Source organism: Erigeron canadensis, chromosome 6, assembly GCF_010389155.1.
Source record: "Erigeron canadensis isolate Cc75 chromosome 6, C_canadensis_v1, whole genome shotgun sequence".
NCBI classification, from domain to species: Eukaryota; Viridiplantae; Streptophyta; class Magnoliopsida; order Asterales; family Asteraceae; genus Erigeron; species Erigeron canadensis.
In genome coordinates, this window is record NC_057766.1 from 29839662 (window position 1) to 29855784 (window position 16123).

The 16123-nt window shown below is 38.2% G+C and overlaps 2 protein-coding genes across 4 annotated transcripts; both read right to left on the bottom strand.

The window, feature by feature from the left end:
- Positions 1–2844: 2844 nt before the first annotated feature.
- LOC122604044 (pentatricopeptide repeat-containing protein At4g36680, mitochondrial) lies at positions 2845–4420 on the bottom strand. Its single transcript, XM_043776937.1, has one exon. The coding sequence runs from the start codon at positions 4357–4359 to the stop codon at positions 3133–3135; it is 1227 nt and encodes a 408-aa protein (XP_043632872.1). The 5' UTR covers positions 4360–4420; the 3' UTR covers positions 2845–3132.
- Positions 4421–13452: 9032 nt separating this feature from the next.
- Positions 13453–16123, bottom strand: LOC122603175 (zinc finger protein GAI-ASSOCIATED FACTOR 1-like). 3 transcript variants are annotated; one of them, XM_043775810.1, is made up of 5 exons: positions 15801–16123; positions 15100–15496; positions 14747–15000; positions 13749–14516; positions 13453–13639 (listed from the first exon to the last, which is right to left on the bottom strand). In XM_043775810.1, exons 1-4 carry the CDS (start codon positions 15904–15906, stop codon positions 13780–13782), a joined length of 1494 nt encoding a protein of 497 aa, XP_043631745.1. In that variant the 5' UTR covers positions 15907–16123; the 3' UTR covers positions 13453–13639; positions 13749–13779. The 3 variants fall into 3 exon arrangements, with proteins under 3 accessions (XP_043631745.1, XP_043631746.1, XP_043631744.1); XM_043775811.1 differs by having other exon boundaries at positions 13453–14504; positions 15801–16121; XM_043775809.1 differs by having other exon boundaries at positions 13453–14516; positions 15801–16120.

Sequence of the window (16123 nt, forward strand, 5' to 3'; positions counted from 1 at the left end):
TAAAGTTGATTTATTCGGGGTTTTGTCTGGCACTCTGGCCTTTTGGCATGAACCCCTGGTGATTAGTAGTTCATTATTGCTCGAGGTGAGATGGAGCATGTACCACATGTCCACGTGTGGTTCAAGTTCTTCCCTGATCTTCTTCCGTTTCCTTTGTAGGTCTCAGGTTCATCATTCAACCATTGTACATCCTCATCAAAGCTTATGGATCACGAGCTAAAGAAAGGTTGTTGGAGATAACAACAGATAATCACCGTTTAACATGGACTATATGGAATGGGGTGGAAGAAAATCCATAGAAAAAAACCAAACAATAGATGGAGCAAGAACATGAATATGTTCTAACTAAACTTCTACAAAAACAAACATAAGTACTCGCTATTAGATGGTCCACAATATATGAATCGGAGTATCGGACTACTCACTGGCAGTCACTCAGTCGGTAGGAAGGCATGGAGACATGGGCAATATAAACATACAAACCAAATAAAGGTTGTGTCCACCGATCCATTGAAAGGAAACTAAGAAAGAATGTTCACATCAAAAGGGAAGCTAAGAAAGATCGTTCACATCAAAAGGGAAACGGACAATAAAGAAGAAGAAAAAAGATGACCCATTCAAGGGGGTGTCTGAAGAGACTCAAACTATTTAAAGTGCAACTAACCAAACATTTGTAGCTAAGGTTGTGACAGTAGCAGAGAAGTGGCTCCTGCAAAGACCTTCATTGTCTATCAAATACAAGTTTGTTTCTATGAGTTGAAAAAAAAGGAGATCACAAGCAGCATAATCTAAACACCAGAACATTTCTAGAAAATACAACTTACCTTTAAAGTTTTACACTTTCTATTCATTAAAACGATAATTTGGTTTGATGCATATGTATGATTGGAATTTGGATCTTTAATGTAAGGAAATTGTAAAACAAAGGAAAAACATTAGATCATCAAGGTGTTCACAAGTCACTATGCAAATCCATTGAAGTTCCTAATGTAATGCATGACATTTGTTTGTCTAGAAAATTGTTCAAGTTGAAGTGTAATTTCAATAGTAAGCAAAATAACGAATAAAGCTTAAAAACATTGACCAAATATCCTTCTAAATCACAAATGACACAATAGAGCCGAATCATGAAATCACAAGGTCACATTGACTTGATCATAACTTGGTGCCCTACCAACTAGGGAAATAACTTGGTGCCCTACCAACTTGATCATCTATAAGTTGCGGCTTTGTTTGTACTTTGTGGAAAAAATAAAAAATAGTCATTACTCATTCATCACGTTTGTCTATATGATAGTCATTACACATTACTATTCTTATCTAAGTCCGAACAAATCTCTAGCTGGGCTTGACTGAACATGTCTGTAGCCTTATAGAAGGATAAGCATTAAAAATCATCAACCTACTCCTGAAACCTTTACAAAAACCAACGACCTCATGTCATACTCAACGTTTAACAGGGTCAACAGTCCTCAAAAATAAGAAGACATGAATTGGCATTAACACTACCTATCGTATCAGTATACGAAAACTGCACATTGAAGTATATATAATGTGATCTATTTGACGACCAATCTGTTATATCCAACGTTTGGAGGGTCAAGGACTTGAGAGTTGGGACTAAATAAACTGAATCAGATACAGGTCAGAACATAGTCACATAAACCGCTCATAAACCCGCGTATCTCGGATTGGTACAAAGTGTACCGAAACGGAAGTCGCTAGCGTTCCGATCGCTAGTGGTACGGTGAACCGAATCGGGTGGTAGGACGAACCAAAAAGTAAAATAAATGTGACCCTTTCCCATTGGTACGTCAAACCAAATCGAAAATATAAACGACTCAAATGTATTGGTACGCGTACCATTACCGTTTTGACTTCTCAACTACCAAAGTAAGATTCCAGGACTTATTTGAGTGGCAAAAAGAGCGTATCTTTTAAGTTCCCAATATATTTTGTAATTAATACTATCTTGTTAACAAAATAACTTATTTAATATTAATTACAAAATTAAATTTACATGTATATGTTTCTTCTATATATACTAACCTTTACAGAGTTTTATATCACCAAGACACCAACTTCTAATCTTCTACTACAATTTCTCCATTGACTATCAATTATCTTCATTTTTCGATTCAAAAAGGGATAGCGGCACAGCTTGTTGCTCGCTTACCAATTATTCAGATGTAACTTGGTTTTTACTTTATAAAAAATGACAAAGGAAAAAGGAAACGAGTAAAATAGAACTTTACGGTTGTTTTGTTATTTTGTTGGATTTTATCATGTTATTTTATCTTTTATCTAATGTAATTTATAAGTTTTGTTTACTTATGTTTTTGGTACGTCGTACCGAATACATGGTACACCGTACCACTTCATACCGTCTCGTACCGAAATGAGCCTACCCCCTCCGTACTAAATTCGTCACACCTATCCGAACCGCGTACCCGTACCGAAGTGTACCACGTTTTATGTGTGACTATGGGTCAGAAAAGCCTTTGTAGAAACAAATCAATCACCAGTTGTCATTGGTACAATTATGGTCAAAAGTAAATGAACTACTTCCCTATGCAAACATGCAAAGCAGCTACCATGCTCTACTAATCAGGTCTAAAAGAGCGTCAATTTCTCACAAGATAACGTCATACATTTTTATTCCATATGCTTGGTTTTACTTGTAAGAAATAACCTCACACATTTTTACTCCGTATTTTTTGTTTTCACTTCCCAAGTTACATACTTACATATCTAGAAACACATAAAGTTGGCAGCAAACCAAAATTCCATATATCGAAGTACAACATCGAAAGATAAATTATTCAGTTGTTGAACCAAAAAAAAGAACTTCTAACTGACGAATATATAAACAAAATTCTCTAAAAGCTCTCTCATTGAGCTAACAATAACTCAAAATTAGTATTTGCTTATAACCAAATAAAATCAATCATTCAACAGCAAGATAAACTATTAAATATAAACTTTGTTTCAGTTACCTTGTTGACAACGTCCGGCGACCAGATGAAACGCCTTATATCAGTCTAACTGAAAGCTATTGGTTTCCCGTTTGTTGAATCACGTCAACAAAATGATGTATAAACCGAGTTTTATTCAATAACCATCCCAAAGGGCTTATGTCCTATCTTGTTTTGCAGCCTCAGTTTCAGTACTAGCTAAACCAAGATCCTTCTCGATTTTAGCCCAAGCAACCAAAAGATTAGGAGGAAACTTCTTCCGCATTGTCCTGATCATCCCTTTGGCGTCCTTAGTCCTCGACTTTTTAGCTAAACCTTCAACCAGATACTTCAAAGTATTAAAATCCGGTATCTTGTTCACCTTCACACTATGTTTAAACACCTTATACCCGGTCTCAAACTGCTCATTCTTACACAAATGATACACCAAAGTCCTAAAAGTAGCAGCATTCGGGTTACAACAATGTTCTTCCAACTTATCATAAACCTCTTTAGCTTCCCTCATCATCCCTTTCCGACAATAACAAGTCATCAAATAATTATAACTTATCGTATCCGGTTTCAGCCCTGCACTAATCATTTCCTCAATCATTCTCTTAACGTCCTCAGGCTCACCATCAGCCGCATTCATCAACCTAACATTATGAGCGGCAACATCAATCACACATCCTCTACTCACCATCTCATCCCAAACACGTTCCGCCTCAGTTACATTCCCTTTCTTATACAACGAATGTATAATCGACGTATAAGTAACCCCGGAAACTTTCACACCCATTTCATCCATTTCCTTCAACTTCTCCATCCCCTTTTCCGGTTTTCCAGCATCACAATAAGATTTTACAAGTATCCCATACGAATAATCGTCGGGTTTAAACCCATACTTAACAGGCATTTCATCAAACAGTTGGGGTGCATTATCAAATTTCTTGGAATTCACACAAGCAGTAAGTAAAGCATTAAAAGATAAAGCAGACCTGGGTGTTTTCGTAATTTCCATCTGGGTATAAGTCTTTAAAGCATTATCAAACATACCCGCAATCCCATATGACCTAATTAGCGACGAAAGAAAACCTTCGTCGGTAACTCTTGGATCATTTTTGTGAGATTCGATTAAAGTTTCAATGTCGGAGAATCTGTGAGATTTCGCAAGACGACGGACAGTGATCTGTTGGGCATGGTGGGCAGATCCTGGAGATGATGTGGAATGATTTGATTGGACAGTTGAGTAAATGTCTAGGGCTTTGTCAGTATCGTGTTCTGTTCTGAGCTTTGATTTGGCTTTGGAAATGGTCATCGGAGTTGGGTTTGTGACGGTGGTGGCGGCGACGGTCGAGAGGTGGCGGGCGCGGCGGAGGAGAGTGGAAGATGACGATGATGCCATGTTTAGGGTTTTGGGTTTAGTGAAGAAATGAAGTGAAGTGTGGTTTATTGTGCTAGTTGAAAGTTGTATCAAGTGTTTGGGCTTCTGTATGACCCAGGATCACCTATTGACCCACCCATGGGTTCAATACTTACATATTTATTTATCATTCTATGTAAAATAAAATAGAAAATTCTCTATCGAGTAGTGAGTCTGAGGTGCTGCTTTCGACCAATGAAGTCAAGAATATATTTTTTTTGAACATTCAAATTATATTATTGATGAAATGAAGTCTAGCAAGAGGCTAGAAAATTCATTCAAAGTTATACAGAAAGAACATACTGATGAAACAGGGGAATGTGTAAGCTAAGGAGAACAATACAAGAAGGAAAAAAACTAAACAGAAACCATTAAACAAGTAATTTTAGAAGCTGAAGTTTCTCCATTGAGACCATGTTATGCCAAGTGAATTCTTCCTATTTGATAACCATAGGTAACTAGTGCTTTGATTTCTGTGGAGGCAAACCGCAAGGAGGGGTTTTTGTTGGAGAAAATACGGTCATTTCTTGTTTTCCAAACTACCCAATAGAAAGCAATGATAACGAGTTGGATGAGATGTTGTTTTGTGGGGTTTGTCGAGGCTGTATTGTGGTGGGTTTCATAAGAGGGAGATGGCACCATGACTGGACGAAAGACCATAGCAAACTCGTAAAGGGGTCGTACAAGAAGAGGTGTTCTGCAGTTTCGTCAAGTGAATTGCAAAGGGAACATTGGGGAGAGGTTATGGGTATGTTCCTGATTTGTAACTGGTCAATGGTTGGGATGTGAATTTTGTTCAATTCTCCAGCCTAAAATGTTGGCTTTGTGCGGTGCGGTTTTGTTCCAAGGGAATGTCCACATGTTAGGACCGAACTGAGTAGTCTGTAGCTGATGATTTAAGGATTTAACTGAGAATTCTCCCGATTCATCGAGTTTCCATATCCAATTGTCGGACTCATCCTTAATGGTAATCGGGTATAAACGGCACAGCAAATCTTCAAATTGTTGTAATTCGCACATGGAAGAGGGTTGATGGTTCCAATTCCATTCCCATTGGGAGAAACGTCCCTCCCCGGTGCACCTGTCTTTGATTAAGCATCCTTTCTGTCTCTCGAGCATGTACAGATCAGGGTAAGTAAAACACAGGGGTGTGCTCTCCAACCATGGATCGATCCAGAATCTCAGTGCAGCTCCATTTCCTAGTTTACCTTGCATCAAAGTTTCCAAAGAGACATTAAAGGGAACCATATGGGAGTTTAGTTTCGCGATGGAGGACCAAACTCCCACAAGGTTAGATTTATGAGGGATGGGGGAGACATTGTTGGTATTCTGGTGTATTGCTAAAATGCATCGGGCCCAAAGACTGTTAGGATCCTTCCTAAGTTTCCACCACCATTTGGATAATAAAGAGATATTTTTGGTTTTTAGACATCCCAGACCAAGCCCTCCCGAAACCCTGGTCGAAATAACCCTATCCCAAGATATCCAGTGAACTTTTTTCTTTAAGCCCGTACCTCCCCAGAAGAAATTCCTACGGATTGATTCTAATTTGGATAAAACACTTACCGGAGCCAAGTACAGAGAGAAATAAAAGGAGGGGAGACTGTCAAGCACCGAGCGGATTAAGGTGATTCTACCGGCGAGGGAGAGGTTTTTGGCTTTCCATTGGGAGAGGCGATTTTCAAAAGTCTGAATGACAGGTGTCCAATTCTTTACTCGGTTCATATTAGCACCGACAATGAGCCCGAGATAAGAGATTGGAAGTTGTCCGGAGTTGCATTTGAGGGTATTGCAGGTGGTTTGTGAGGCTTCAGTGGAAAGGTTAATCCCATAGAAGTTGGATTTGTGATGGTTTATCTTTAAGCCTGAGACTATGTGGAAGCATCTCAAGATCCTGGAAATATTTATCAATTGGGTTTGCGACCAAGTGCCCAAGATGATCGCATCATCGGCATAGAGAAGATGGGAGATGTTAGGTCCTGAGTTTGGTAGTTGAATGCCAGAAATCAGACCTATGGATGTGGCTCTTTGCATGATATTAGTGAATGCTTCCATGACAATCAAAAAGAGAAACGGAGATAAAGAGTCTCCTTGGGGTACACCACGTTCACAGTTGAACTCAGGTGTTGGACAACCATTGATGAGGATAGAAGACCTGGTTGAAATAAGGATACCTTTGATCCACATGAGCCATTTGTTCGGGAAGCCCATCTGCTCCATGATTGAAAGTAGGAAGCTCCAATTAACCGTATCAAAAGCTTTCCCGATGTCCAATTTGAGGCAGTAGGCTTGACTTTTGTTTTTCTTTAGCCACGAGATGATCTCATTTAGTATGAGGGGTCCATCTAAGATATTCCTATCTGTGAGGAAAGCTGTCTGCGATGGGGAGATAACTTTTGCAATTACCTTCTTCAGCCTCTTAGCCAGGATTTTTGATATGACTTTCTTGATGCACCCAATAAGAGTAATGGGTCGGAAATCGTTGAGTGACTTAACCGAGGCTTTTTTAGGTATGAGAGTGATATGAGATGAGCTGCAACCATGACTAATTTGACTTGAATGATAAAATTCAAGTAATATGTTCAAGAAGTCGAATTGTAAATCACTCCAATACCTTTTGATGAAGCCGAGGTTGAATCCATCTGGACCTGGGGCTTTATTGCTATCACAGTCTTTTACAGCTTGGTGGACTTCAAGAAGGGTAAAAGGAGATGTGAAGAGGGTTGTGTCTTCTGCAGTGAGGGTTTTAAGCCCATGGCATTGAAGTTTGGGTCTGTTTTTAATGGGTTCCTGAAATTTGGTTTTAAAAAAATTAAAGGCTGCATCCCTAATAGATGGAGGATCAGTATGCCATGTACCATTAATATCGAGCCCTACGATCCTGTTCTTTGATGATCTGGAATTTATGAAGCCATGAAAGTAGGATGAATTTTCGTCACCAAATTTCACCCACTTAGCTCTTGATTTTTGATGTAGGTCCTGTGTCTTATGTTTTTCAAGAGTAAGTAGTTTCTCTTTGGTGTCAATCCAGAAGGTTAATTCGTCTTCTGTGTAATCCCTGATATCAATGATCCCATCTAAATTGGCAAGTTGGTCTTGAAGGGCTGTGGATTCAGATCTCTCTTGGGTGTTTTGATGGCGGATCCAAGTCTTTAGGTTTTGTTTCAAGGCTTTGAGTTTATTGTTTAAGATCTGGTCCAGGCGACCCAAAAAAGGACCAGAAGAGAGGGTTTGGGCCACGATGTCATCTAACCCTGGTTTCGAGAACCAGGAGTTGAAAAAACGGAAGGGAGTTGGACCAAAATCAGGTGTGTTAGTGATAAGGAGTAGAGGTCGGTGATCGGAAAGTGAGCGAGGTAGGGTGGAAAGGGATGCAGTTGGCCATTGGTTGATGAAGTTATGAGATACCAGGACTCTATCAATCTTGCTTTTTTTCCTTCCATTATCATTCACGTATGTGAACATACTGCCATGCATCGTATATTCATGGAGGTCATTATGATGAATGAAGGAGTTGAATGAGAGTGCACAATTTGCATCAAAGGAAGAATTTTTCCTTTCGCAGGGGTCGCGGACAGAGTTAAAATCTCCAAGGAGAATCCACAAACCGTGGAGGTTTGAGATATGATGGGTTATGTCATTCCATAACTGTTGTTTTGTTGGTTGATCTTGTGGTGAATAAATGTTTAAAACATGGCAGATTGATCTGGAGTTGTTTATGATGCCGGAAGTTAGGAGGTAGTGTGAGGCTTTGACGATATTTGTAGGTGTGAAATAAGTGGGGTCCCAAATACTAACAATTCCACCAGATCGACCTTCTGTCCCAGTAGAGGGGACAAAGTCGAAACAGTAATCAGAGTTGCCCCACAATGCCTGGGGATGCAATCTTTGTTCGTTTTTTTTTATGAGTTTCTTGAATACACAGATAATTGATGTTGTGATTCTGCTTTAGTTGCTTTACCCATCTGGATTTTGCTTCTTCATTGTAGCCACGGATGTTGAGGGTCATGAAATTCATTGGATAACCTCTTGTTCACGGTCACTGGTAACATGATCTTCAACTAGCTTTTCGTAGCCCGCAAAGTCAACCCCAATTAAATCACCAATGGACATTGTGCCTTTGACTTCTTTCACAGTGGTGGGTAAGGGATGTTGGTTGTTGTAAGTTGAGAAGTTAAGGACGTTTGGTTGGAGAATGTGATCAAAATTTTAGTTAGAAGGTGGTGGATTATGAGTGATATTGAGAGGTTCAGATGGAGGGGTAGAGGATGGTCGGGTAGGGGGTAGCAGATGGGGGTGGTCATCAACTAAAGATTGGAAGGGTATGGGGTCTGATCGAAATCTGAATGAAAGGTTTGAGGTGATTGGCCTAGGTGGTGCAGTGTTACATTGGTGTTGGGGGTACTGGTTTTGTGGTGGGAAGTTTTTTAGGGGAGTATCAAATTCTTTTTCCAAAATAGGGGAGTTTTGGCGGGGGCGTTTTCTTGAGGGGGTGGCATGTGGGATCACTGTAGTGGAGGGAGGGGTGGGGGAGGTGGAGGGGGAGGGGGTGGTTAAGATGCATGGTCTCGAGGGGTATTATTGATGGTGGGGGTACCAATGCATATGTTTTCAGAAGATGAAGGAATGGTTTGCACGCATGGAAAGTTTGTATTGATAGGGTTGTCAGCATTGATGACATTAATGCTAGAATTTTCATAGGAATTAATGTTTCGGTTTCCAATGTTGGAAGTAGCATCAACGTCCATGTCTGGGGTGTTGTCGGTTTTCGGGTTTACTTGGTTAGGGTTTTCTGTTGAATATCGATCTGGGTGGATTTCATTGTCTTGGAAAGACATGGTGGAAAGAAAAGGTGGTGTCCACTCCTGAGAATCTTCCACAATTCTTGCAGCGAAAATTTTGGATTTCCACTGAACTTTGACAAGATGGTCGACCTTTTGGTGTGAGTTAACCAGGAGCATGATCCTATCGACTGAAAGGTTATTATCATTCACAGAGGCGGAGGAAGGTTGTATAATTTGACCCATGACTGCAGCAATTTTGTTAAAAACTTCTTGTTCACGAAGAATGAGAGGCACACCAAAGATTTTTGCATTAATTATTCTCCCATAAAGGTGATCTTGGCCATCCCATATTTCATAGCGAGAAAACCATGTTTTGAGAAAATCATTATTGTTGTGAAGAAAAGTTTTGGCCAGTGAAGATAATTTGAAATCCAAAAGAATAGATAAACCTCCCACATAAGAGATGGTGAAGTTGGTGTTAGGGGCATTGAATTTGATGATTTTTTCTAAATTGATGATGGTGGAAATGCTCTTTGTTGTGGCTAATATGGTTGAATTCCTCCAATGATAGTAGGCATTATGCTTTAGGTTAGTGATGGAGATTGAAAGGGGGTTGGATGGCTTTTCGTTGAAGACAGCATCACGATAAGATTTTCCAGGGTTTTTTTGGTATTGAGGAGGGTGATGGTGGTGGGGTGGTGGGTTTCTGTGATATTGTTGGTGTGAGGGTGGTGGGTTTCTGTGATTTTGTTGGTGTGATGGTGGTTTTGGGGTTGGAAGCGGGTTTCCTCTTTTATTGAATCTGGAGGGGAAGACTCCAAGGATGAGTCCTTTGCATTTGATGTTTTGAAGAGAGGAGAGAAAGGCAGTGTGATTCGAAACATGCCTGAATCTAATGAAGCCGAAAGGGTTATTGCACTTGTCTTTTTTCTGGGCGATGTAAGCATCAACGAGGTGACCATGGTGTTAGAAAAGAGATCTGAGTTCGGTGCTTGTGAGGGAAAGTGGGATGTTATAGACGAAAAAGGTGGAGATATTGTTTGAATGTTGGCAGCGCCGGTGCTTGACTTGCTCCCAACCGTCGTCTTTCTCAGGTACAAGAGGCTGCCGGTGAAGTGTTCCGGGGATGGGGGGTCTGGGAGGTCTCTCTCTCACACACATTCTCTAGCTCAACTTTTGTTTCACGCCTTCATTTTTTTTTTAAGTCAAGAATATATGAGCGAGGAAGTTTATTATAAATGACTTTTTTAAATCAATGGTGTCAGGCATGCTGAAGATAGAAAAAAGTAAATCTCGTAACATGATAGTTAAAAGGACATGAAAGTAACAGTTAAACGTCTTCGCTTTGTGTTTCATACCCTAATGCAAAGAATGGGTTGACCCAGTTTTGTTTTTTTTTTAACATAAAAAAAAAGAATATTGTTAATATGTAAAACTAGCAAACTGTTATAAAATACATACAAGGTTCTGAGAGTTACAAAAATCAAAAGCTAAAATTAAAACTACATCATTACAGCCAGGTAACATGTGAACGGGTAGCTCGACTAGATAGCCAGAGATAACTTACACTTTTCAAAGAATTGAAAAGCATAAACCGTATTTATGGTGATTTGGCTGAAAAGATACAATCATTCCTGGACTTCCAAATTACCAACATGTAGGCTAAAAAGATAACATGAACGATATTTTGCTTAGAAGGGGATGAATGCATTGATCTTTAAGAAGCTATGCAGTATGGAAGTTCTAGCTCATTTACATCTATTGAACATAATAGTTTTTGAGCTCGAATCGAACTCAAGACATTATCATCTTAGTTTTCTTTATAACTTTTATATGTTTAACTCAAATATATATATAAACAAAAGTTGATTAGTAATATGAGACGAGTTCAACATAAAATAGTTAATAGTTCGATTTGTTTTGTTTGAAAGTTTGTTTGACTATTTTGAGTTAGACAAACTAGTCAAACTTAAAGAATAAAACGAACCTAACAAACTTAATTAAAGCGAGTTTTATAAGCCATGGAGTTCTACGGAACTTCTTTATGATCATGGTCCATACAGAAAACACAAAAAATAATCTAAAGTACAAAGTATAAACAAGTAAAAATCAAACGTAATTTTCATATTCCATGGTTCTAACTATATTCAAAATTTTTTGCTAAACAAGCAAATAATTTATCCTAAAAAAACTCCTTTCAATTAACGAACAAAAAACATTCTAATCTTACTCCAGCAATATATAGTTGTTTAAATTTGTGGACTAAACCCAAACTTCAGTAAGGTGGCCAACGACCAATCGCCTGTGAAGGTTTTTTTTAAAGACTTAAGCAAACGAAGCTACTCGGCTAGAGATTAACAAATTTACTATTCGATAAAAACTAAGATCGCGTTTGGTTCACAGAATTTGATGGAATTGGAATTGAATTTCATTCCTTAGTACGTTTGGTTGCACAAAGAAGAGGGAATCTCATTCCATAGGAATGTAAACATTCCATCATTTGATGGAATCTTCATTCCTTGGGGATGGAATTCATTCCTTCCATCACTTGAATTTTTAAAAAAATCAAAAACATTCCATCATTTGATGGAATCTCCATTCCTTGGGGATGGAAGAAGGAATTTCATTCCTTCCATCTCTTGAATTTTCAAAAAATCAAAAATATTCCATCAAATTCCATTCCATCAAATTCCATTCCTTCAAATTCCAATTCCTTTGAAAAATTTTATTCCTTCCCAAAACATTCTGTGAACCAGACGCGCCCTAAGTATTTATTTTGTTTTACAATCCTAAATGAGATTATCATTATCCAAGTTAATTTAGACCAATTAAACAAGCTTAACGAGTTTGGCCTTGTAAACGAGAAACTCAGACTTTGAATTTAGTTAATTGAAGTTTTTAAATTTAATATAAATGCTTCGATGAAATGATAGAGCTGAGTTTGAACTCAGAAACCATTGTTTAAACTTGAGCAGTTGAGCTAATATACCTGATACGAAATGATAATTAACTTCATTAAAAGATATTTTAAGGACTTCACTTTTATCTAATATGGATTTTTTTTTTCTTTTCTCTGAACATACTTTCATTAACACTCTACTAAAGTTGCAAGTGAATGAATCTAAAATAGTACATTCAAGGCTGTAAAAAAATAATAATAAAAAGGATTGTAAATCCAATCCAACCAAGTTAAATTTGCCAAGACTTGTTAGAAGAAATCCAAGTAGCTGACCATAACTTTACACCATTTATAATGGTGTTAGCCCTGGCTATTTTGCAGCTAAAAGTGCATTCGTTTCTATGTCACCAGATTGCCCACAATTATGTTTTTATCAAAATATTGTCTCCTGTTACGTAAACCATGGGTTGCTTGCGCATTCGAAAAGAAAGAAATCGTGATTACCGGATAGACTTGATTCCATGTACATGTCTTTTTCAACTACTATAACCGTATGATTAATCATGTATAAGGTGCTCTACACCTCTATTAGTGTTTTGTGGGGTACCCTAAAAGTCAAAAGAAATTAGAAAACAATCAATCAACCCTAAAAGAGTTTCTCAATTGCAAATCAGACTTAAAGATAAAGTGAATGACAGATATCTTCCTGTAATGTTGATTAGTATAGGTTTGGTACTTTGATGCAATGAATTTGGTCTTCTTACATCAACATTATTTGGTGAATAGCAAGGATTTATACTAATTTGGTGTAAAAACATCTAATGATATGCTAATGACAACATCAAAAAGGCAAATCAAATATTCGTTAACTTAAGAGGACTCATGTCAAATCATCTAACTTCATGATTCGACTTATCGATTATCATTCTCACTCACTTTCATCTTTCCTTTTCTCAACTTCAATAATTCAGAAACACAAAGATCCTTAAATATGATAAAAGCCTATAGAACATCCAGTTAACTATTTCATTTGGTACAAAAAAAAAGAAAAGCAAAGAAAAGAAAAAAATGAAAAAAGAGCAACCTACCCTCTCCAGTCTCCACCTTACCAAGTTACTAGTCTATCATGAGATGGTATCATGAAATCTGCACACAATAAACCCAGGACCGCTAGCAACATGCTCTGGTTCCCGGACTACAAAGTAACGTTGCAAGGGACCTGGGTACGTTGAATAACACCTTGTTATGAATTAAAGAAAAAACCTAGAAGGGGGTGAGATCAATGCATATGGAGAGTGACTAAAAAAGTCAACTTCTACATCAAAAAAAAGAAAGGACCAAGCATCTCATGTGACATGTTATATATGCAAGATGAAATTCAAATGATGCAAATTATTAAAAAGCTAGACATATTTTCACTAATAAGAAAGTCAACAATGTACAGAATCTGAGATGCACAACATAGGATTAAGAAGAATCTGAGATGCACAACATAGGATTAAGAAAAAGCAAGTTGGCATAGGTTGATCCCTTCAATGGTCCTAAGCAAACGGAGATCCAGAGTTCCATAAACTTTTCTCTGGATTTAATTATACATATAGAGATAAAATTAATAATAATTTACATCAAAATAGAAATGAAGGAGAAAGAAGAAAAAAAAATCCATATTGGTACTTTAAGCTACTTACTAATTACTACAAACAAGAGGGTAACCAAGCATTACTGTGTCCCCATGTCTTTTCCAGTGAACTCACCACTGCCACCACGTCCAAATGATGACACAGCTGATGTAACATCAAGACTTCCGCCAATGGAAGTCATCAGAGCCGATAAACCATTGGTAGTACCACCACCAGCTGCCATACCTAACCCGAGAAAATCAAGAGTGGTATGTTTAGGCCCATATACAGATGGAGTTCCCATCATCAGCTCTTCCAAACCCGACCTCCCATCATATCCCACCCCGAGCCCAAGCCCAATGGTTGTACCACCATCTGTGTCATCTCGGTCGAGCCCATATCCCCTAAGTAATGATGCACCAGAGGCTGATGCACCCATTTGAGCAGCCTTTTGAAGTAATGCCGTTGCTGACATAGTAGGCTGAGGTGGAGGGACATATTGCCGGAGATCTGGACCCGCTGTCCTGAAAATTGAGGAGCTGGTCGATAAACATAGTGATATGGGTTCTTGATCAAGTGTATGTGCAGGTTGAGCCATGGATTGAACCATGTCTTTAAACGCAGTTGTTTGAGGTGGTTGTGTTTGTAAACTTTTTGACGCCGTTGATGAAGCAAATAAGCTTGCAAATACACTGCTGCTTGTGCTACCAGTATTGATTGAGTTGCCGCTACCACTAGAGCCTCCACTTAACCCTGCCACCAATTGTGGCGGATTGTCCAAAACAGGTCTTGAATCATGATTTGACATTGAAATTTCTGGCAAATCTGCAGGCAAATCTGCAGCAAATCAGCAAGTTTTATATTAATATTTCCTTTGTCTTTTGCCATGTTTACCAAAACTTTCTTCAAATGAATCCTTAAAATAACATCATTGAGTAGATTCTTGTTAGCAACAGCATATGACAAACAACTTAACTCCAAGACAAACGAGAAAAAACAAAATCTTTTGGTTGTTCTCTGTAAGATAAATATAAGGTTAAAAAAGCATTAAATTTACACCATTATACCTGGTGTTTTAGCGATGCACGCCACTGAAGATGATACCGGCACTGCAGGGGTAACAGTGGGTGAAGGTGGAGGAGGTGGCAATGGTGTTGGTGGTGGGGGCGGCGAAGCTGTTGATGTTGATTGCGGCGCTGATTCTATAGATAGAGGCTTAGGCTCTACCTCTTCCTTGGAAGGTTCATCTTCGGGCGGACCTTTAGCACTCTCCACCGCTAACGCATCACAAAATGCTCTATGGGTAATGAAGCTATCCCGCCTTAAAGAAATTAAAAAAAAAAAAAAGAAATCCCACATTCAAAAACAAATCCGACCTCACTTTAAACAAACAAAAAGCAAATTTCCAAAAACATCTAACCTCGAAAACAAAGTCCCGCAATCGCATTTATACTCTCGTGTTCCACATATCTTCAAATGAGCTTTCCAATCCGACTGCACTGCATACTTCTTCGAACACTGATCACATTTCCATTTCTTCTCACCATGTTTTCTACAAAAATGCTTTTTAATCCCCGTGAGATCTCCTAAAGCCCGCGACGGATCATGATGAACACACGACGGCTCAGGACATACATACACCCTCTTCCTAATCTCTGTACTAGTCCGTTGTTTAAGCTTCCATGGCAAATTATGTCCCCTTCTATGTAGCTGCAAATTTTGGTCTCTCTGAAACCCCTTATTACATATTTCACACACAAATCGATTCGTTGCCATTAAAGTCTTGGGAGATAATGCTATCACCTCTGCATCTGGATCTATATTTTCAAAAAAAACAAACACTAACTTATTTTTATCCTAAATTCCTAATATAACCAATATTCCAATATCACTAACTATTAATTAATCTCTCACACAATGATAATTACATACATATATATATACTTTATATTTTATATACATACACAAAACTCATAAAAATGGATAACCGACTTCCACCTACCTACCAGCAAATCGCATAACACTATGGTTTAAAGGGACATGAGACCATAATTGAACTTATATACAGATATATATATATAAGTATATTAATTAGCAAAATGATCTGAAAGTGAATGTTACCTGGCATGCCAGCTAGATTTCTCTTTCGTTTCACCGGAGGAGGTGGCGGCGCCGCCGGAGATGAACTACTAGGTTCGGCGGACGAGTTATCCAACTCAGTAGTCATGATTGACTCAGTGAATTCCTACCTCAGCTATTTTTGAATCAGAATCTCAGCTCACAGTGGATTAATTTATTCATGTAGAAAATACAAAAATAAAATTAGGGTTTCAGACAGTTGCCCTAAATTTTAGTACATACAAAAATACAGATTATTAGGATCCGATATTAAAGCCGAAATAATATATAAAAATAAATGATTTTAATTTAATTAAATTTATAAG